Raw genomic sequence first — 24,763 nt, 5'->3', positions numbered from 1 at the left:
AATTTAACATTTTAAAAAATTAAACCAACCTTTATCATAAAAAAATCTCGAATGAAAAAATGATTGATGTAACATGTGCTAATAATATCATCAGTTTTTCTTAAAATGTTGATTAGTTAAAATTTATTGAAATTGGGATGTAAGTTTAATAAGTACTAGTATCATATTAACTCTATTCTAAATTTCTTCGCACTCTCAAAATCACAATCTTTTGAAATTGTGGGATCACAATTACGATTATTTATGTTTAAACTACTACTACGATTATTTATGTTTAAACTACTACGTAAAAATTAATGAAATTACAACAAAATTTTGTTTAACTTATGTTATACAATTGAGTAAAACAAAAAGCAAATGAGATATCGCTCAATAAAGGACACATTTACACTCAAACTTCCGCATTAAAATACAAGAAGTGAATTATTTTCACTAGAAAAGATCATCACAATCGCACAAGTTACCTACTTAGTTTTTCATCAACCAACAACAAACAAACACGCTATTAAATCTAAATTTTCAAATCTAATAACTAAAAATTAAATAATAGCAAAAAAATACAAAGAAGTTCTAAAAATAAGGGACACGTGCGATGGATCGCAGATCACGTGCATAACTACCTATCTGAAAATTCACATCCCTAACAAAACCTAGTTTGCAAATTAATGAGATTTATAATTTCGTGATGCATGCGATACAAAAGAAAATTGAATTCAACGGCGAGTGAGATAACCAGGCAAAGGACTAGCGCGTGGAGACCTGAGCGGAACTTCGCGCGTCTGTTTGCCGTTAATATCGTAGTAAATAACGCCGGAGAAATCTAACGGCTCACACTTTCCTCCCATCAATATCTCCTTCTGCCAAACGCCGCCGTTTCCCCAACCATCTACTTCTTCATCCCTTCCTTCTCCCTGTTTCTTCTTCATCCCGAACTGCAACATAGCTTTGTTGCTTATGCTGCTCAGCAGTTCCTTCGGTCGCGTCATCGGCGATTTCGGCGTCTTAAGATCGATTTTCCACTCCTCGTCTTTAATCGGAGATGCTTTCGCCTTTGCTCTTAAACGGCCTGCTTGCCTTGTGAGCAGAGTCAGAATCGACGATATGGTGACGAAGAAGCCGCCGTTTGATTGGCGCTTGGGAGACTCCGGCGAAGTAACTTTCACCATTTCTGTTTTGAGATGAGTTGGTTTCGTGGCTAAGTCTTCTCTTTGTGAAATTTGAAAAATTGGAGGTTAGGATATATATAGGTGTAAAAGTATGAGTCCACGTTATTTTGGTTGACTCAATCTTTTCTTCTTTTTCTTTTTGTATTAATACAATTGGTTAGGGAAGTTTGTTAATGGACGTCATTATTATTAATTCCTTTTTCAAAAAATAATTTATTGGGAAAATTCACAGAAAATGAAATCATTACTATCGTAATAGTTTAAAGGAGATATCTAACGGTATAAATTAATTAATCTTACAACGTGGTTCATTAAAAACAGTTATACTGTGTAAAATAAATTTATATTGATTTATAATAAGTGAAATATATATATATATTATATATATATATATATATAATATATATATATATATATATATATATATATATATATTATATTATATAATAATATATAATATATATATAATTTGAAGGATATGTCAAAGTGTTTTTATTTAAGAACATATTTAAAATCATATTAATTTTATAATAATTTTTTAAGAAAAAACTATCAAATGCATTATTTTAATCTAAAATTATATTACATTGTCAAGAATGTCTCTTTTTCTTTTTATACTTAGTAATATTATCATTTTAAGAAACTAAATTTTGGAATTATTTAATTTATTTAAATTGCCAATAAAAAATAATTTATACTATCATCAATGGTAGATATTAAGTATTTTTACTTTTATTATAATTTCAATTATTCAATAACATATAAACTTACTTTTTAAAAAGAAAAACAAACAATAAAAAATATCAATCTATATTCAGAATTAAAATTTTACAACTTTATGAATTCAATTATAGTTGAACAAGATGTTTTTTTACTAATATGAAAACAAATTTGATTTATATTTTATACAAAATTTTAAAAATCATTTGTATTTTGCATTAACTTTTTTATCACTATAAAGTTAGTTTTTTTATAATAGTAACTAGAACAGTTTCTAGAATAGATTGAAAAATATTATTAATATATATTAGTATTTATATTTTAAAATGTTTTTAAGAAACGAGTACAAATTAAAGTAATTTATTTTTTATGTTTTTATATAATTAAAAAAATTATTAAAAAAGGTATTCAAATTAAATAGTCAAAAATTGCTCAAATTAACCGAGTACGTTTTATATCTCAAACTAATTTTTTCATACTTAACTAAAATCCATATGATATAATTTATTTACAAGAGTATATATATTAAATGCTTTGTAAATATATTTAGGAACCAAATTGTTGTTTAGACTTAAAAAGCTCTATTATTTGCTCACATAACTTATGATTCAATTCTAACCATTGTTAATTAATTATAACACAAAAGAGATTAATTATGAAGTTTTGACCCACAATAATTTGATCCACAATAATTTGATCCATTTACGCTCTATATAAACTGCATTACAATCAGAGGAATAAATATTTTTTTTTCACAATATAATATTATATCTTTCAATAAACTATCACATCCATCATCTCTCAACTTTTTAAAATTAATATTTGTAGTGACGACTAACTGTATAACATTAAGAATGTATTTGGACGAGGTAATTGAGAATTTTAATGAAATTTAAAATTTTAAGCAGTTTAAATAATTCAATTGAAATTCATTTATTTTTAAATTTTTTTTGGAGTATTAAAATGATACATTGTTAAATTTTTGGGGTCATTTTCATAAATTTTAAAAAATTTAGACCAAATTTTAAATATGAAAATAGTGACCAATTTGCAAATTTTAAATATTTAAAGGAACTAGTTTGTAAAATTTAAAAATTACTAGGAATTTATTTTCAATTTTTTTAAAAATTTGAAGAAACTAATTTTTAAAGTTTAAAAATTATTAGAGACTTATTTCCAAATTTAAAAAAAAATTAGGGATGAATTTGAATTTTTGATAAAATATGAGGACTATGTTGCAGAATTTTAAAAATAAATAATAAATAATTTAACATTTGCATTATATAGAGTGAATGAGCAATTTCAAATTCTTTACTTTTTGGTGTCGTTTGAAATTTCTTAAATTTAACTTGAATAAAATACTTCATAAATTTACATCATTTTAATAATTCTCTAGATTTTTTTATCCAAATAATGGATTTTGGTCAAATCATTGTAAATTCTCTCAAAAAGTTATTTTACCTCATTAAGATACTTAATCCAAAATACACTCTAAGTATATCTTCACATAAGCTTTATCATGATATGTAAAATTAACGTGAACTCAAATGATTTCATAAACTTATAAGGAGTATCAACACCCTTACATGTAGCATAATTTCTCCAATTTTTTCTAATATCTTTGAGAACCACAAAAGATGGGTTATGCAAATATATCATACTACAAACAATATAAAAATGAGCTTTAACATGTATCTTCGGCTCGTTTCAAAGTGTCAATCTGATTTTATCATTTATCACTATAAAACTCACCAATCTCTAGACAATGTGAAATCTCCTCTAATATGTCATTTTAAATCTATCATGACGGTTACAAGAGGTATATACAACATTAACAATAAGAATCAAGTGTGAAAAGAAATCATGAACAAAGAAGACTTCTCTTGAAGTAGCATCCAAAGCAAGTTTTATTCTATATGCAAAACAATGTATGTAATAACCATACAGACAATTTTTGAGAATAATGTATGCAATTCATTTCACTCCCCTCTCTTGTTACTAGCACCATCATACCCATTCCCACAAATATATGTGTCATTAAGACCATGTTGGGAAAAAAAAACATCCCAAATTACATTTTTAAGAGTGATAGAGTGATAGATATAATATCGTTAACATGCACAAGTTCAAAAAAATATTTTTGAATACAACCATTTTAATCTATAAATATAAAGATAATATTCATTTGTTCCCTCAAAGATTCATCATGCGGTTCATCAACAATTATGAAAAAATCAGGATCCCTAATATCTTCTCAGATATAACTTTTGATTTTACTAAATATGATATGTAAAATTTACTTTTGAATTAAATGAGAGGTATACTTTGAATTATGTGGAGAAATTTTTAGTGCTACTTTTGTAAGTTCATCATTTTATGATGTTACCTCTATTTTTTTTATCCAAACACTACGCCAAAAATGACTTTTAACAGCGCATCTTAGACAGCGCTTTTAAAAGAAAGCGCTGTCTAAAGTTAAAATTAAAATAAAGCGCTGAAAATGTTCCAAGAAAATAAAGAAAGCGCTGTCTAAGGGGGGGTCTTAGACAGCGCTTTTTAAAAGCGCTGTCTAAGACCCCCCCTTAGACAGCGCTTTTAAAAAGCGCTTTTTAATATAGACCTTAGACAGCGCTTTTGATAAAGCGCTGTCTAAAGTCTTTAAATTAAAAAAAATTAAAAAACAAAAGCGCTGTCTAAGGTGGGGTTTAGAAAGCGCTTTTTGAAAGCGCTGTCTAAGGCATACCTTAGAAAGCGCTTTCCACAAAAGCGCTGTCTAAGGTCTAATAAAAATAAAATTTCAGACCTTAGCGCTTTCGTTTTCTGTTCATTTGTTTTCCCTCTTCTTCACTCACGCAGTCGTAACCTTCTTCTCCTCAGTCTCCAACAGCCATAACCTTCTTCTCCAAAACACGACATCACGCATATCACCCTATTTTCCTTCAACTTCCGAAAACCCTAGTTTCTGCCTTCAAGGGTCCCTCCGCCGTCACCCGCCGTCACCCGCCGCACTCGCCTCTCAACTTCCGAAAACCCTAGTTTCTGCCTTCAACGGTACGTTCTGCTCTAATGTACTTCCTCTTCTTCCATTGTCAATTACAATAAGAAAAATTAATGAACTCAGTGGGATTTCTGTCATAGAATGAAGTTAGAATGTTGGAGTGTTCTTGGATTTGTTACTGCAATAGTTTCTTTCTTTTATACTTCTTGCAGTTGTATGTTTTGCCTATGTTAATTGCTCTGCTTGAATGGACCCGTTGTTGTTTATTATAGCCTTGTATGTGTGCAATTAGATCCATGGCTGAACGTATTTTGCCTATGTTAATTGCTCTGCTTGAATGGCTGAACGTATGTGTATGGCTGCCCTGTTTCAAGATACTTCTTTTTCGTTTTTATTGTTTTTCTTGTGTTTGTGTGTTTTTTCTGAGCTAGGGTGATTCTATCAGTACCATGTTCAATTTCTAAATTGTTTGGAGCCTCCTTAGGTTTAAAGTTTTTGCAGGCAGTTTATTTATTTGCATGCGCACTTGTGAGACTTTTTAAAGAACTTATGGAAACAACTTATAAGTTATAACATGTCCATAAGTTGTTTTCAGCTTATTTATTTGCATAGAGTATAATAAGTGCTTATGCCTTAAGTACTTATTTATTGGATATAGAGTCTAAATCAAATATTTGAGAATTAAAGTGAGGATTATTACAGCATATAGGATGGTAGAAAGCTCTTCTATTGATTGACAATTGAAAATTGATAATTGAAAATGTTTAGGGTTTAAACTTTAGGTATTTCCCGGTGTATGATTATTGATAATTATACCTGAAAAACTATCCAACCGGCCCATGATAAACAATGTCCAAGCAAGAATATGCAACCCCATGTCCAATTTTGATTTTTTGTTGAAGAGGTGATGTTTTCTTGCATTTGAATAGGTAGTTTTTTTTCTTTTTAACTGTGAAAGTGTTGTTCATCTCACTTTCATTCTAAAGTAGGAAAACCATGGATAAAACATGGATCTGTGCCGATCGAATGACCAAAGAGTACGAGAGTGGGGTTTTGGAATTCGTTAAGTATGCTGTTCAACACGCTGAAAACCCCAGACGAATGCATTGTCCTTGCTTGCGTTGTTGTTATATTGGTAAGGTTGACGCACATGGATTGAAATCGCATTTGCTGAGGCATGGAATTGATCAAAGTTATCAGTGTTGGATATTTCATGGTGAGAAAATTAACGAGAATGTTGAATCGAGTGGAAAAAGTAGTACGACCTATGCTTCATACGACAAAGACACGGAAACATACGATTGTGATCGAGTTGAAGAGATTGTAGAAGCACTGGAAGAAGATCTTCATGATTGTCCTGAAATGTTTGAGAGGATGGTAAGCGATGCTGAGAAACCGTTGTACAAAGGTTGCACTAAATTCTCAAGACTTTCTGCGGTATTAAAGTTGTACAACTTAAAGGCGGGTAATGGATGGTCGGATAAAAGTTTCACAGAGTTGTTGGCCCTTATGAGAGAAATGCTACCGGATGATAATGTTCTTCCTAATCGAACCTATGAGGCAAAAAAAATGTTGTGCTCTATTGGCATGAGCTATGATAAGATACATGCTTGTCCTAACGATTGCATTTGTTTCGTAACGAATATGCAATGTTAACTGAGTGCCCTAAATGCGGTTTGTCTCGATATAAGAAAAGATTATCTCCCGCAAAAGTCTTATGGTATTTTCCGATAATTCTGAGATTTAGGCGCATGTTTCGTAGTGAAACCGATGCAAGACATCTTACTTGGCATGCAGATGAAAGAATTATTGATGGAATGTATCGGCATCCGGCTGATTCACCACAGTGGTCGAAGATTGATAATGATTATCCTGAGTTTGGATCAGAAGCAAGAAACCTTCGATTGGCATTATCTACTGATGGAATGAACCCACATGGTCTTCAAAGTATCTCACATACCACATGGCCTGTGATTCTTATGATTTATAACCTACCTCCGTGGCTATGTATGAAGCGTAAGTACATGATGTTATCTATGTTAATCTCTGGGCCTAAACAACCAGGGAATGACATTGACGTATACTTGACACCTCTGATCGAAGATTTAAAGATTTTGTGGGAGAACGGTGTGGAGGTTTATGATGGATATAGGAAAGAAAGTTTCAATTTGAGGGCGATGTTGTTTGGCACAATTAATGATTTTCCAGCATACGGGAATCTATCTGGGTATAGCATTAAAGGTCAACGTGCGTGTCCTGTTTGTGAAGACGGAACCGATACGATTCGATTGGAACTTTGCCAGAAGAATGTGTTTCTCGGTCATCGTAGATTCTTACATTCTAAACATCACTACCGTGGGTGGAGAAAAGCATTCAATGGAGACACCGAACATCGTAGAGCTCCACCCGCATTGTCAGGTGAACAAGTTTTTGAAAAGGTGAAAGATGTGCGTACTGAGTTTGGCAAGCCTTTTGCACATAAGATTGTGAAAGGTGGGTGGAAGAAAAGGTCGATATTTTTTGAATTGCCATATTGGAAGTCTTTGTACGTGAGACATTTTCTCGATGTTATGCATATTGAAAAAAACGTATTTGAAAGTGTTATCGGTACATTACTCAATATAAAAGGCAAGTCTAAGGATGGCCTTAAAGCAAGGGAGGACATGTTAAAAATGGGAATGAGAACTGAATTAGCACCCGTGAAGAAAGGAAGACGAACATATCTACCACCTGCTGCTTTTACTTTATCTAGAAAGGAGAAAAAATTTTGTGTAAGTCTCTGAGTGAAGTTAAGGTTCCAGAAGGATACTCATCTGATATCAGAAGACTTGTTTCTATGAAAGACCTCAAGTTGAAGAATTTGAAGACACATGATTGCCATGTTATAATGGAACATTTTCTACCGATAGGTATACGTTCTATTTTGCCAGAAAAAGTAAGAAGTGCCATAACTAAATTGTGTTTTTTCTTTAGGTCAATTTGTAGTAAGGTGATCGATCCCGAGATCTTACCAACACTACAAAAAGAGATTGTAATTACCTTGTGTGAGCTTGAAATGTATTTTCCTCCGTCTTTTTTTGACATAATGGTTCATTTAGTTGTTCATCTTGTGAAAGAGACACAGTTGTGTGGACCAGCATATATGAGATGGATGTACCCTGCTGAACGGTACATGAAAATATTAAAAGGGTACGTGAAATCCCGAAGTCGACCAGAGGGTTGTATTGTTGAACGATACATTGTTGAAGAAGCTGTTGAGTTTTGTACTGAATATTTGTCTAACGTTCAATCGATTGGACTCCCCAGAGCTCAGATTTTCGACAAAATGGAAGGTAAAAAATTAATTGGGAATAAAATTGTGACAATATCAAGGGATGAACGGGATCAAGTTCATTTGTATGTTCTGCACAATAATAATGAGGTTGAGCCATATGTTGAAATGCACAAGGATGTACTCCGAAGGTTAAATCCGAACAGAAATGAAAATTGGATAGTTATAGAGCACAATCAAAGTTTCATACAATGGTTGAAGGATCATATTTATTTGAAGCGCTCTTCAGATCCTTCTTCGGTAACAGAAAGGTTGAGATGTTTGGCGTATGGTCCAAGTTTGCATGTGTTTTCTCATAGCGCATATTCAATTAATGGATACACATTTTATACCAAAGAACAAGATGATAAGAGTACTATGCAAAATAGTGGTGTCACCGTGCTAGCTGAAGCAATGCATATATCAAGTATGAAGGACTTAAACCCCAAATATGCAAATTTGTCATATTTTGGAGTTATTGAGCATATTTGGGTGTTTGATTACGAGAAGTTTCAGATTCCCATCTTTGGTTGCAAGTGGGTGAGTAGTAGTGGCATACGAATGGATAAGTCTGGATTTTTGCAAGTTGATTTTACTAGGGTGGGGTACAAAGATGAACCTTTTATTCTAGCATCTCAAGCTAAACAAGTGTTCTATGTGAATGACCCGAAGAGTACAAAATGGTCTATAGTGCTTTTCTCTAACAAAGTGACTGATGATAGCGGTGTCGATCAATGTGATATTGATGTTGAGAATGAGTCATGCATTAGACGGAATGAGTTGAATAGAAATGATGAAGTTGAGGATCTTATACCGGATGAGTCATATATAAGAAACGATCATAATGAGGGAATTTGGATCAATTCATCCGTACGCATTGCTAAGAAACAAGTGATTAATATTCCAACAAAGAAAAGAAAGAGATGTTAGTGACTTAGGTAAATTATCCATGGTTTCTTTATGTTTTTTTTTCATTTGTTTTGATTATAAGTTATATGTGGTAATGCATGATTTCATTATATTTTTGTATTCAATTGCTTTGATTATAAGTTATATTTGATATTTGATGGTTTCCTTGGTTTATTACAGGTTAGACATGGCTGATGACCAACATGAGGAAGTTAGTAAAGTATCCGCGGAAGAAGAAATCCGAAGAGGCATCACAGTAATGCGAAGGGTGGTCCAAGGAAGATCTCGAGGCATCATACTAGATGTCTCTTGGAACAACCAGGGACAACTTATAGAACCTAATGGGCATACCTTAACTAGTTTCATCGGTGCACTAGTAAGGAATGAAATTCCCATTACGTGTGATGATTGGAGAAATAAAGAGTTGAAAGAGTCCAAAGAAAAAATTTGGAGTGAGATAAAGGTACAATCATTTGGCCCTTAATTATACCGTATCAATTATGTTTTTTTCAATTACCGATACTAACTATCAATCTGTATGTTTTTCTTAGCGATGTTTTAACATCGAAGAAGAAAGAAGAGGGTTTTGCATGAAATTGGCCGGAAAGCTTCTTAGAGGGTTTCGGACATTTTTATCATCCAAGTTCCTTAAGGATGCGGATGGTAATTTTGTGGATGCGGAGCTTCCTAGAAAATATGAAAGTTTGATATCGGCTGAAGAATGGGAAGCTTTCAAATCCAAAAGACAAGACCCGACTTTTCAAAGAATAAGTGCTACGAATCGGGAAAGAGCATCGAGTCCCGCATATCCGTACCGAAAAGGACGTGTCGGATATGGACGCTTAGAACAATCCATGGTAAGTATTTATAAATTGCGAAAACAAATTTGTTCATCATATATTAGTTTTATCTGATCAAATTGTATGACTTAATGTGTAGCTGCAGAAGGAGGAAAGTTCAGAAACATCTCTTCCTGCACATGTTTTGTGGAAGGAAGCCCGTGTGGGCAAATCCGGAGTTCCTCAAGAAGACGTTTTAAACGTATACCAGAAATGTGTAAGTATAACATTTTTTCATTAATTGAATAACATTTTTATACACAAATATTTGACAAGTATACGGTATTCATCTGATTTTTCAGGAGGAGCTATCTCAGACTCTATCTCCCGATGATACTAAGAACATACTTAGTCGGGCATTAGATGTCCCTGAGTATTCTGGTCGGGTGAGGGGTAAGGGATTTGGAGTCACTCCGACCTCCCTCAGTGTTAGAAAAGGAAAGGCTCCTAGTAATCGGGAGCTTCATGCAAGATTGGAAGCCATGCAAGCTGAGCTTGATGCACTGAGGAGAGAAAGAGAGGCTAGCGCCTCAACGGTATACAGAGATGCTTCGGACAAAAACAGTATCAACTGTACCTTTCAGCCGAACATTCCAGAGGTAATTACATATAATTGTCTTAAATTGAACTGTTTGCTTAAATTATGTATTTGACATATATACACATTAACGATTTCTTGTTATTATTGGTTTTAGGGCATTTCCCATTGTCAGCTGTATTTGTCGTCACCACACTATCGGATGGTTGGCAAGGGAAAAGTGCATAACGTTAGCGGAGTATTACTCCACACTAGAGAGCTCCCTGCTGGATGTTTGAAGGTATCAGTTGATATTGCAGTTGACCCGAATGCATTATTACCATATCCTAGCGATGATTCGGATGCAACAACGGTGCACGAAGCAGTAGGTTCGTTTGTTGCATGGCCGACAAACCTCATATGCGTAGGATATGAGGTATGCTTAAAACTTATGTTAACTTTAATGTGTATATTCAAAGTTTAAAATTTATGCTTAAAATTTTACTTACATATTTTCCTTGATTATGTTAAATAGACTCCCACAAAATCCAAATCAAGAAAAGAGGTAATATACAATTATATGACATATATTCATGGAAGTTGTTACATTCTTAATTTGATCTAACTATTTATATGACATGTAGGTTCAAGAAAATGAGGTTAGCAATGCCTCCGCACAACAAATAAAGGAGGTTAAGAACGCCTCCGCACGGGTAAAAAGTTCTGGTGCTAAGAAGACCGTAGCTAGGAAAAAACCTACCACCAAGTATAGGTCGTGCCTCAGGACATTTATAGAGATGACCGATATACCGACCGGAGGTGTTCGGACTATACATATGGAGGAAGGGATTTTCGGCTTTGCTCACGACCAAATGATTGGTAATGAAGACTTCATGCAAGTTTTTGGTCATGAAGAAATCGGCGTCAACGTTGTCAATACATATATTAGGTAAATCCGGTCTACTTTGTTTTATTAATTCGGTTTACTTTATGTTAATCCGGTTTACTTTATGTTTCAAAAGAGGTGTTAATGATGTTTTTATATTAGGTTTTTGTATGACAAAATGATGCGCCCCAATGATTTGGACCAGTCATTCGGATTCTTAGCACCAGCGAGCATCAACTTAGGTGCAATCTTAAATAACCCGGATTCCGTGACGGAGTACGTTCTTCGGATCCTCAATGCCAATAAAAATGCGGAGAAGTTGTTTTTTATACCGTTTAATACCGGGTTAGCATTTCATTCTAAATTCATATATTATAATTATTTTCCAAGTTACCATCTAACATTTGCCTAATCATTACAGTGGACATTGGTTGTTGCTCGCAATCAATCCTATCCGAGAAATTGTGTATTATCTTGACTCGTTAGGAAATGATTGGACAACATACCCGGATATGAAGCGCCTAATTGACACGTAAGTGAGAATGTTCAAAATTTTTCTTAGTTTATGTTAATTGTTCTAATTGCTTCATTTTTATTTTATTAGCATCCTACAAGCTTTTCGGGCCCAACGAGATATCCAAACCTCAAGGAGGGGCGCCAACCGCATTACATGGATTAAAGTGGCGGTATATTTTTAATTACCACATTTTTTATTATATTAGTGATGACACTTGATAAAACTTAGGATTTATAATCCATATTTTTTTTTCATGTAGTGTCCTCAACAACGTAATCAAATAGATTGCGGGTATTTCGTGTTGAGGTTTATGCGGGATACTCTTGCTTTGGGCCGATTAGTGATTCCCACCGATGTATGTATTACTAACTTATGAGTTAATTTTATATTTACACATATCTCATATAATTAAATAGTTGGAATTAATTCAAAAATTTTTTGCTTCATATGTAGTACTTTGAGGAATTCAAGTGTGCATTTTATACAAAGGATCAAGTGGACGAAATCAAAGAGGAGTGGTGTCAATTCATGATAGAGCTCAAAGTTTTTTCATAAATTTGTGTAATTTTGTAGTATATTTGTAATATATGTAATGACTTGTAAATTTGTACATAAATTTCGAGTATAGGTAATGACTTGTAAATGTGTACATAAATTTGTATATATTTTGATACATTTAAGGCAAAATTGGTTTGAATTGGTATATATATATTTGTTAGCCAAAAATTGGTAGAAAAAAGGCCAAAATGGCATGTATAAAATGTGATTCTGTCTGTCAAAATCTGGTTGAAAACAGGTAGAAATTCTGGTTTATAAACCTGGAAAAAATGTGGTTTAAAACAAAAGCTACAAAAAATTTCGTATACATTAGACAGCGCTTTTGGAAAAAGCGCTGTCTAAGGGGGGGCTTAGAAAGCGCTTTAGGAAAAAGCGCTGTCTAAGGGGGGGGGCTTAGACAGCGCTTTATGAAAAGCGCTGTCTAAGCCCCCCCCCTTAGACAGCGCTTTTGCCTAAAGCGCTGTCTAAGGTATACCTAAAAAAATTAAAATAGGGGGGCTTAGACAGCGCTTTTCAAAAAGCGCTGTCTAAGCCCCCCTATTTTAATTTTTTTAGGTATACCTTAGACAGCGCTTTTGCCAAAAGCGCTGTCTAAGGTATACCTAAAAAAATTAAAATAGGAGGGTCTTAGAAAGCGCTTTAGGCCAAAGCGCTGTCTAAGGGGGGGGCTTAGACAGCGCTTTTAAGATTTCAAAAAGCGCTGTCTAAACCTTTAGCAGCGGAGGTTTAGACAGCGCTTTAAAGCGCTGTCTAAGGCTAAAAAAAGCGCTGTCTAAGGTCTTGTTTGGCGTAGTGAAATGATTCGTCATGGCCTCTAAAAAACAAACTTGAAAAGCAATTCAACAAATGCAATCAATAAAGCTCTTGAAACGAAACAATGACTCTCTCCAATATGATTAAGAAAATCTCATTTCTTTAAGGCATTGACATTTTTCATATCTTAAATTCTTTTCTTTTAAAGAATCGGCTCCGAAATGTCCACTTGATTTTTTATTGAACAAATAACAAAGTAAACAATAAACAACATCGTTAGTCGAGAATACTCTAGCCATGAAAGCAACATTTTGAACCAAAATGCATGAAATCGTCTTGAATATTTATCTCTATTAAAGATATACTTTTCAACTTGGCATTGATAGAGATCCCACTTAAGACAAGTTCTTTGAACTTCATCTTTTTAATTTACTGGATATTTCTAAAATGAAATTTAATTCAAAAGCTTATTAAAGAGAAATTTTGATTTATATAGCCTTTAAATTCAATTTTTTATAAATAAAAACATCATAAAGTTTTTGTCTTTGATTTATTCAATTTAAAATGCAATCCTTTGAAAATATTATTTTTAGACATTAAAAAATATATAAAAAAACGTATGATTTTGATTTACCATATACATGAAATTAATCCTCATTTTTTAAATCCAAATAATTGTGGTCTTACTTTTCACTTATATTAATTCCCTTTTCAAAAAATAAATTTATTGGGAAATTCCCAAAAAAAGAAATCATTACTATTATAAGAGTTTAATGGATATATCTAACGATATAAATTTGTTTTACAACGCGGTTCAATAAAAAACGGTTATGTATATATGTTAGATATTTAATAATTTCGTCAATGTTAGAATGTTATGTATTTTTACTTTTATTATAATCACAACATTTTTAGAACAAAAACAATTAAAAAATATCAATCTATATTAAGATTTTTCAACTTATCGAACTATTTGTTTGATTAGGAGCGTCTATAGAATAATCTCAAAGATTCTAACTTCAAGACTGAAAGGTGTTATCGAAGAAATTATCTCCCCAAATCAATCTGTTTTTATCTAAAATCTTAATATGTTGGAGGGTGTCCTCATGGTTAATGAGTTGGTCGATTATGTTAGTAGGCACAATAAAAAGCTTATCCTCTTCAAAGTCGATTTTGAAAAAGCTTTTGATTCGATTTCCTGGAGCTATCTCATGTTTGTCCTCAAGAAGATAAATTTGGTTCTAAGTTGTTGATTTGGATATGATCTTGTGTCTATTCCAACTCCTTCTCCATTCTTGTCAACGGGAGTCCAACGATTAATTTCTCTGTTGAGCGGGGTCTCTGACAAGGGGATTCTTTATCGCCATTCTTATTCATCATTGCTTCGGAAGGCCTTACAGGGTTGATGAAACTCGCAATTTCTTAAAACAAATTTCATCCTCTAAAGCTCTCTGATGATTTGCAGATTGATATCCTCTAGTTTTATTACGATACAATCATTTTGGGAGAAGAGAACTGGGAAAATTTGTGGTCTATCAAAACCATTCTCCGTGGTTTGAGTTAGCCTCGGGTTTGAGCGTAAACTTCAACAAAAGCATAATCGTTGGCATTAACTTGAACTCAAATTTCATTGAAGTTGTTACGGCTTTCTTTCTTGCACCATCACTCATCTTCCTTTTACTTTATTAGGTACTCCCGTCGGAGCCAACCCCCGGAGAAAAGCAACGTGGGAACGTACTCTTTCCAATCTTAGGAAAATGATCAACAATTAGAACGGAAAATTTGTTTCTCATGATGGTAGAGTTATTCTCTTGAATTCGAATTTAAATTCTCTTACGCTTTTCTAATTCTCTTTTTATAAAGCTCCAAAGACCTTTATCAATGAGATTATCAAGATCCAAAGAGCTTTTCTTTGGAAGGGGGGGAGGGAATAAGCGTAGAATCAACTGGGTGTCTTGGTCTTCAGTTCGTCAATCCAAAGATCAAGGAGGTTTGGGAATCATTCACTATGAGTTATTTAACAAAGTTCTTCTAAGCAAATGGGCTTAAAGGATTTCAAATGATTAAAACTCTCTTTGGATTTCTTTTCTATCATTTCGATACAGACATGTCAAAAGTCAAATGTTGGATCCTCATTGGTTATCAAGTAATCAGAAAGCTTCAATTTGGTGGAGGGATCTCAAGAATGCAATGGACGACATATGTGAGGTTAAAGGTTGTTTGAACAATAATATTTCTTGCAAGATTGGATCGGGTTCAAAAATAGACTTTTGGAGAAATTATTGGCTCGGGTCAGCTCCTTTACAACATGTTTATTCTCACTTATTTGATGAAGGTTCAATGGCTGCTTCAAGACAAAAAATGAGCTCTTTGGGAGATTGGCTTGAAAAAGCTTGGTCATGGAATCTCAATATTTATTTTGGTTCTTTATCTTTGATGGCTAAGTCTAATTATTCATATCTCTCTCGCATTTTATCAGAGGTAGCTCCTTCTCTCGATTGTTCAATTCCTTCACTTGGCATTGCGATCCCAAGGGATTCTGTGAAATCAGCTTATTCAAGATTGCATCATTATTTCTTCTCACTGTCTTCCATTTCTAACACTCTTGCTCTTGCTTTAAGAGTTAATTGAAAAACGAAGGTTCCTTCTAATTGTTAGATGATAGGCTTAGATCTAAAGGGGGGGGGGGGGGGGGAGGGGGTGAATAGACCACTAGTTAAAAAACTTTGACAAAAAATTGTTTTGAAAAGTTTATGGCAAGCGAAAGTAACCCAAATCAAATTGTCTAACCAAACCTCTATCGAAAAGCTCGGATATGCATTAATTCTATCAACGTATGGTAATGAACACAAATTGATCAAATATTTTAATCACTACCAATTGAATGCTAAGCTATAAGGATAGTCTATTTCCAATTATCAATCACACAAAAAATCTATCGCGACAAATTATTGAACATCTTGTGTCCAATTGAATTTGTTTTGGAAATTTATATGGTTTTATTGATCTTAAAATCCAATCACGGTCTAAAGGATTATGATCAAATCAACAAAGCCTCTTTCAAAAGATAATCAAAAATATTGTCCAAACGTATTGATCGCACAATCGATGAATTCAACAATTTTCAAATGGAAAATAAAAGAGATAGAGATGGAGAGAGAGTACACAAGGATTTGTTTAGGCAGTTTCCCAATTGATCTCGCTATGGGTACGTCTGCCCTTAATTCAAACTCGAATTAAGACAATGAAATTAACCTTACTTTGCAAAAGTAGGTATACAAGAGAGATGTAGCAATCCAACCCTACAAACCCTAAGTTTGATGTTGATTCTGATACCTTCTCTTCCCTTGATCAAAGCTTGATCAAGTAACTGAACAATATCAATTTGATTCACCGTCTCACGCTACTTCTTTGCAAGAAACCCTTATTCTCTAAAGCTTTCACTCGATTGAATCCAAAACGTGATTTGTTGTAACCCAAGATTTACCAATATGATACACTGTCCCACGCTACTCCTTTGCAAGAACCTTTCATTCTTCAAAGCCTTGACTCGATCGAATCCAAATTGCAAAATCTTGTCCAAAACCTTCAAATCCTAATTTGATCTTGAAGTAAAACTCCACCTTGGTTTTCTTATTTGAAACCATCAAAGATCTTAACCCAATTTATAATTCAATCATCCTAAATTGGACGTTATCAACCCTAATTCTAGATGGCGCCAAAACAAAGAATGATTATGTGTAGTTTGTTTGTGTGTATGCATATAATGAGATTGAAGATGATGAGAACACTTTGAAATCCTGGTTTCATGTAGGTTTACTCTAGAACCTTACTAGAAATGATGCATGCATGAAGTATTTATATGCATGCATGTTTGGAGGCAAAAGGGATGCAAAAAGATTTGGAAAAGTTATGAATTTTTGGAAGAAAAAAAATATGTTGTATGAGCTGACCTGTATAAGTCATGAGACGATCTGTTCGAAGCATGTGGCGACTTGTATAGGTCATGCGTCGACCTGTATAGGTCATGTGTCAATCTGTAAAGGCGGCACATCTAACAGAAGATACATGCTTTAAAAATTCAGTAATGTGCCAACCTGAAAAATGGATGTGTCGACACATAGAAAAAAGTGCTTTCTATGTGTCGACCTGAAACATGTATGTGTCGACACATAGGTTATTTTTCCCATAAAACTTGTTTTTGATGCATTTTTTATGTATGAAACTTTTTCCAACTTTTTTCCAAATATTTTTATGCTTTCTGATGCTAAGATGCACATTGAGAATCAGAGGATACCGTCCAATATATGTTAACGCTAAAGTATCCTAGTTTTGACATCTTGCATAATACATCTAACGAAAAGTTGCACTCACATTAATGTCCAATTTTTAGCTTGGAGGTTGCTCCTCGATAGATTGTCAGTTCGCTTTGAGCTAAAAAATTTATGGAGTTGTCAATGTGCCTCATGAAACAGTTTGCTCTCTCTATTTCACTCATGAAAAAAGTGAGAATCACCTATTTATTTTTTGCCCAGTTGTTGTTTGGTTATGGAAACAGGTGTGGATTTAGTTAGGATTGGCGGGGTTCCCGATTTCTTCTTTTGTTTTGGATAATTTTTTCAACTTTTACATTTACTTCGCAAGAAGAACAAATGAAGATTTCTTTTTGTATTGGGTTGAGTATCCCTTGTGCTCTCTTCAATATATTCTTCTTGCTTATAAAAAAATTGAAAGTTTTAATAAATTTGATTTATATTTTATGTGAAATTTTAAAAGTTATTTGTATTTTAATTATTGCATAATTATTTTTGGCTTAAATAGTCTTTTGGTCTCTGTAAGTTAGTGAATTTTTGAATTTGGTCCCTGCATTTTTTTTGTCTGAGTCCCTATATCTCACTTTTTGTGTTTGAATTAATCTTTGACGTTAAACTTCCATTAAAAAAAGGTGATGTGGTCAACATTGCTGATGTGACAGACTTTTTTTTTTATTTACCATTTATTTTAATCTACAATAATTACACGTGAGCATTGTTTTGTATGGGGCTTAAATCTTAAAAAAGGCAAAAATTCTTAACCTAATTTCATGAGGGATTAAACTCATGACCTTTGCAATTACAAACAACTACTTTTCCATAAAACCAACCAATCAATTTGATAGTATTATTGTTATAATAATATATATTTCATAAGTGATTGACTATTTAATAAACTATTTAATATTTCAACTATTAATGATTAATTAATCTATTTCAACTATAAATCACTTGATATTTCATTAAGTGCTTCAGTATTAATATTTTATATTATTTAATAAATAAATTTTTATTTCATATGAATAATTATGGTTGAAATAATGATTTAATTAACTAATTTTTATTTCATACTATTTAATAAATATCTGATATTAAATTTTAATTTATTTTGTTGATATTATGAAAAATATTAATATTATTAAATAGTTTATTAAATATTTCAACTATTATATACTAAATAATTATGTCATATTATATCAACTATTTAATATTTAAACTATTAATATTTTAGCTATTAATATTTCAACTATTTATTTTATTAAATATGTATTATATTAAAAATTACTTTATTAAATATTAAATATTTATTCTATAAAATACTAATTTATTAATAATTATTTTATTAAATATTAAATATTTAGCCTATTAAATATTTAGTCTATTACATATTTAGTATATTAATAATTAATTTACTAAATATTTAATGTATTTAATATTTAATATTTAATAAATTAATTTTTAATAAATTAATTTTTAATAGAATAAATATTTAATAAACTAAATAGTTGATATCTTAATAGCTAGAATATTAATAGTTGAAATATTAAATAGTTTGAATAATAAAACATAATTATTTAATGTATAATAATTGAAATATTTAATAAACTATTAAATAATATTAATATTATTTCATATATCAATAAAAATAAAATATCAAATAATTATTAAATAGTTTGAAATAAAAATTAGTTAATTAAATGATTATTACAACCATAAGTATTAATTTGAAATAAAAATTAGTTAATTAAACAATTATTTCAACCATAAGTATTAATATGAAATAAAAATTAGTTTATTAAATAATATGAAATACTAATACTCAAGCACTTAATGGAATATTAAGTATTAAAACAAATTAATTAGTCATTAATAATTGAAATATTAAGTAATTTAATAATATTGAATCTGTTATAGAATATATATTTTTGTTGCAATATTTCTACAAAATAAAATGGTTGGCCTAGTGAAAAATATTTTCTCTTGGCACCATTTGTTAAACTTTACATTTTAGGATTTAACATCAAATCAAAAAATAATAATTAAAAAAAACTGACGTGGAAATATTGGTGTTAAAAAAATGAAGAAAAAAATGTTTGTCACATTAGCGATATTAACCAACTCAATATTTGCACATGTGTACCGTTAGTCCAGTCACTTTTTACGGACCAAATTCAAAAACTCGATAATTTATAGGGATCAATAGAATATTTAAGCCATTATTTTTTTATAATTGTGACTTGAGTTATTTATAAAATTGATTTGAAAAATTATTATTATTATTATTTTATTATTATTATTATTATTATTATTATTATTATTAAAAATGATTTATTAAGAAAAAATTGCAAATTAAGGTATTCAAATTAAATTGTTAAAAAAACCTAAATTAACAAAGTATAAAAAGTACATACAATACAAAAAGTGTATAACATATCAACATCTGTACAATAATCAACCACTTAAAAGAAAGTGTTAAATAAACCTACTAACAAGAAAGAATATGACTTAAGGGTTAGGTTGTTCGCGTTGCGGTGTGGATGGTTTTGACGTTAAAAATCATCCGAACTGCAAGAGAAAAAATTTAGGGTTCAATTGACTTTTAAAAATAAAATCAAACCAAACAAAAACAATTTGAATTGATTCGGTTAGTTCGATTTTGTACAAGATTTTTATTGAGTCATAAATACACATATGAAACACAACAAATTTTGTATTTGTTAAAAGTATTTTTTATAATTCAAATGTTGTAACTGGTTAACGCATGGGTGTAACCGGTTACAGCAAGACAAATATCACTTCAGAGCTGAAGAAACTGAACCTGCATCGTGGTTGAAACTGATTAATGTAACCGGTTACAAGTTTAGTGTAATTGGTTACATGCCTGAGATTTTGGTTTTTTCAGTCATGTAATTGTGTCACTTGTGTCCCAATCATTTTGTATTATTTGTATAAATGCCTTTGAGGCATCTTCATCATAGAAAAATGCAAATTTACTTCTCACCCTCAATCATCTCACTCTCAAATCCTCCCTCCCTCTTCATACTCTAGTTTCTCCATTATTTACCAATCTTGTGGTTCCAAGTTCCAACATTTCGCATCAAGAGTCTGGCTCTGATCCTCAAACACCTAGTGTGCAACATGAATTCTATCTCAAATGAAAGAATTTGTGCAAACTTACCCATCCTTGATACGAAGAATTGCAACAAATGGTGCAAGCAAATGAAATTTTTGTTTGGCTACTAAAATGTTCTTTAAGTGATCATGAACAAGGTGCAACGGATGCACAACAAGCAACACATAAGGAAGAGAAGAAGAAAGACTTCAAGGTGTTATTTTTTATCCATCAATGTGTGGATGGTGACAAGTTTGAGAAAGTTGGTGATTGCAAATCGTCAAAACAAGCGTGGGAACCTTGGAGAAGGCATACGCAGGGGCTGAGAAGGTGAAGGTGGTGAGACTACAAACTCACAAGCATCAACTTGAATTGATTCAAATGGAAGAAAAGGAGACAATCAAAGATTTCATAACAAGAATCACTCGATTAGTGAATCGAGTGAAGGCATGTGGAGAAACAGTCACATATCAGTATGTTGTCGCGAAAATCTTGTGTTCTTTAACACCAAGATTTGACAACGTGGTTGTAGCGATTGAGGAATCGAAGGATCTTGCGACGATGAGTAAAAAGGAGTTGTATAACTCTCTTGAGGCTCATGAGCAAAGGATGCATGAGATAAATAATGATAAGGCAAAGGTGGAGATTGCTTTTCAAGCTCGCTTCAATGAGAAGGATAAGAGATCGATAGGAAAATGACCCATGAAGAGTAAAGGAAACTTTCATAATTTTGGTAGAAGAGGGTCCCGAAGTTCCAGGAATTCAACTTGTCAAAGGGGTGAGAGCAACTGCAAAAAAATGGTGGTCAAGGCAACTTTAGAGGTGAAAATAAGAGGTTTGACAAAAGCAAAGAGAAGTTCTTTAGGTGTCGAAGGTTCGGTCATTTTGAAAGAGAGTGCAATGCGAAAAAGAAGGAACCTCAAGGAGATTAAGATAAGGTTGCAAGACAAGAGTTTGATGAGGAGCATACACTTTTGGTCATGATTATAGAAGACGAATGCAACAGCAACAAGTTGTTGGACAACAACATCATCGATTTTGGGAATGCTGCAAAAATAGGTTGTAAACGGTTATATGAAAGTGTTAACCGATTACATGCATAAGAAAATTTCATGGTGACTATGAGAGAAGGAGTCCAATGCATCAAAGAATGGTATTTGGACCCGGGTTGCTCTATTCATATGACGGGGATAAGGGATTGGTTTGTTAAAATTAATCGTACCATGAAGAACAAATTGAAGTTCACGAATGACACCCCTCTAGCGGCCGATGGGATTGGTGATGTTGTTATCATGAGAATGAATGATGTATATTCCTTGATCAAAGATGTATTGTAAATTCCAATAATCAAATGTAACCTTCAAGTATTGGCCAATTGCTTGGGAAGGGTTACAAGATTCACATGGAAAATAAGGGGTTGCGCATTATAGATGCAAACGAGGCTTTGGTCCTTAAAGCTCCTATGACTGCCAATAGAACCTTCAAGGTTGAGATGAAGGTTATGGAGCACAAAAGTCTTGCTACAACGACAAGTCGAAAAGAGTGGATACAGAACTATTGTCTTGGGCATTTCAATTTCCGAGATCTCAAAGACTTGCAAAAAAATATAATGGTAACATGATTGCCATTGACCAACATACCGGTTGAAGTTTATGAAGTATGCGTGCAAGCGAAACAACATATGGGTAAATGCAACAAGGATGCAGGTTGTAGAACCAAGAATCACCTTGAGGTGGTGTATTCGAATATGTGTGGGCCGATGCAAGTAGATACCATAGGTGGCAATAAGTACTTTGTCATATTCATCGATGATCATAGTAGAAAGCTATGGATATACCTAATCAAGATAAATGATGAGGTATTTGAAGTGTTTAAGAAGTTCAAGTCCATGGTTGAGAGGCAAAGCGGTCATAAGATCAAAGTGCTCAAAATGAATGATGGAGGCGAACATCTCTCAAAATACTTTGAGAGGTTTTGTGATCAAGAAGGGATTGTACATGAGGTTGTACCACCTCATACACCGTAGCAAAACGATGTTGCCAAAAGGAAGAATCGATAGATCATGAACATGGTGAGAAGCATGTTAAAGGGGAAGAAATTTCCCAAAGAGTTATGGGGAGAAGCAGTATCCATATATGCTTATTGTTGAATATGTGTCCAACAAATAAGCTTTAGAAGGTAACACCGGAGGAAGCACGGTCGGGATTCAAACCGAATCTGAATCATTTAAGAGTTTTTGGTTCTGTAGCATATCGACATGTTTCGAGGCAACTTATAAAGAAGCTAGATGATAAGGGAGAGTTGATGATACTTATAGGGTATCAGTCTATCAGTGGTTACACGTTGCTTGATGTAACAAACAAGAGGTTTGTAATCAGCCGAGACATCGTTGTTGACGAAATCATAGAGATGCATCAACCTATAACCGGTTACATAAAAGTTGTAACCAGTTACAACTTTGAAAATTCAGATTCTGCTGATATAGCTTTGAAAATTCAAATTCATATTTTGTCTATTCTTCCTTTCGGAAACATCGTTTTATTGCGGTGTATGAGGTGGTACAATCTCATGTACAATCAATTCTGGATCACAAAACCTATCAACGTTTTTTGAGACATATTCGTCTCTACCATCTGTTTTGAGCACTTTGAGTTTGTGACCGCTTTGCCTCTCAACCATGGACTTGAACTTCTTAAACATTTTAAATACCGTGTCTTTTATCTTGATTAGGTATGTCCATAGCTTTCTATTATGATCGTCGATGAATGTGACAAAATATATATTGCCACCAATGGAATCTACTTGCATCGATCCACACACATACGAATACACCACCTCAAGGTGATTCTTTGTTCTACAACCTACATCCTTGCTGAATTTACCCTTATATTGCTTTGCTTGTACACATTATTCACAAAGTTCAGTCGGTATGTTGATTAATGGAAACCCTGTTACCATTCCGTTCTTTTGCAAGTCTTTAAGATCTTAGAAATTGAGATACACAAGACGATAGTGCCATATCCACTCTTCTCGACTTAACACTATAGAAAGACATCTATGTTTCATAACCTTGAAGGTTCTATTGGCATCCATAGGAGTTTTAAGGACCAAAATTCTGTTTGCATCTATAATGAACATCCCTTTATTTTTCATGTGAATATTGTAACCATTCTCAAGCAATTGATCAATACTTAGAAGGTTACATTTGATTCCTGGAATGTACAATACATATTTGATCAATGAATTTCCACCATCCCTTATCATGATCTAAACATTACCAATCCCATCGGCCACTAGAATGGTGTCATTTGTGGACTTTACTTTGTTCTTCATGGCATGGTTGATTTTAACAAATCAATCTTTCCTCCCCATAATATGAGTAGAGCATCCTGAGTCCAAATACCATTCCTCGCTGCACTAGACTCCCTCTCTCACAGTCAGCAGGAATTTTTCTTCTGCATGTAACTAGTTAACACTTTCATGTAACCGTTACAACTTGTTTCTGCAACATTCCTAGAATTGTTGTTGTTGTTGCTGCATTCTCCTTCTATGATCATGATCAATAGTTTATTCTCTTCATCAAACTCTTGTCTTGAAACCTTGGTTTCATCTTCTTGAGGTTCCTTCTTATTCGCATTGCACTCTCTCGTAAAATAATTGAATCTTTGAAACTTAAAGCACTGTTATTTGCTTTTGTGAAACCTCTTCTTTTTGTTGGTGTAAGCCCTAGAGGCCAATACTTTTGGTACTTGTATCGAATTATTTATTAATAATAAAAGGCATTTTCTTTATTATGGTTGATTAATAAAGTTCCTGGAATAGATAGTCCGTTTAATGTATTAAGTGTGACTTAATCATGAGAACACATTAAACATAAGGACACTATTCTTAAAGTATCCGTAGTCGAGCTTTAGTGTGAAGTGGGATAACATTAAAGCATTAAGACTATTATGTTTGTAGACTGATGAGCACATCTCATGGATCATGGATAAAGAGTTATCAAGTCTTAAACATAGGTATGAATATTAGGAGTAATATTTATACCGGATTGACCCGCTATGAGAATACTATATAGAAAGTTATGCAAAGTGTCATAAGTTATTCTCATGGTGATAATGGTGTATACCACTCTTCGACCTGAAACCACTATGGACCCTAGATATAG

The 24,763-nt window shown here is 32.8% G+C and overlaps 1 protein-coding gene across 1 annotated transcript; it reads right to left on the bottom strand.

Moving 5' to 3' along the window:
* Positions 1–342: 342 nt before the first annotated feature.
* On the bottom strand, positions 343–1,230 carry LOC127073649 (uncharacterized). Its single transcript, XM_051014823.1, has one exon. It carries the CDS (start codon positions 1,164–1,166, stop codon positions 714–716), a length of 453 nt encoding a protein of 150 aa, XP_050870780.1. The 5' UTR covers positions 1,167–1,230; the 3' UTR covers positions 343–713.
* Between the last annotated feature and the right edge of the window lie 23,533 nt (positions 1,231–24,763).

This window comes from Lathyrus oleraceus, chromosome 4 (genome assembly GCF_024323335.1).
Source record: "Lathyrus oleraceus cultivar Zhongwan6 chromosome 4, CAAS_Psat_ZW6_1.0, whole genome shotgun sequence".
Classification (NCBI taxonomy): domain Eukaryota; kingdom Viridiplantae; phylum Streptophyta; class Magnoliopsida; order Fabales; family Fabaceae; genus Lathyrus; species Lathyrus oleraceus.
This window is presented reverse-complemented; position numbering and strand designations above follow the sequence as displayed.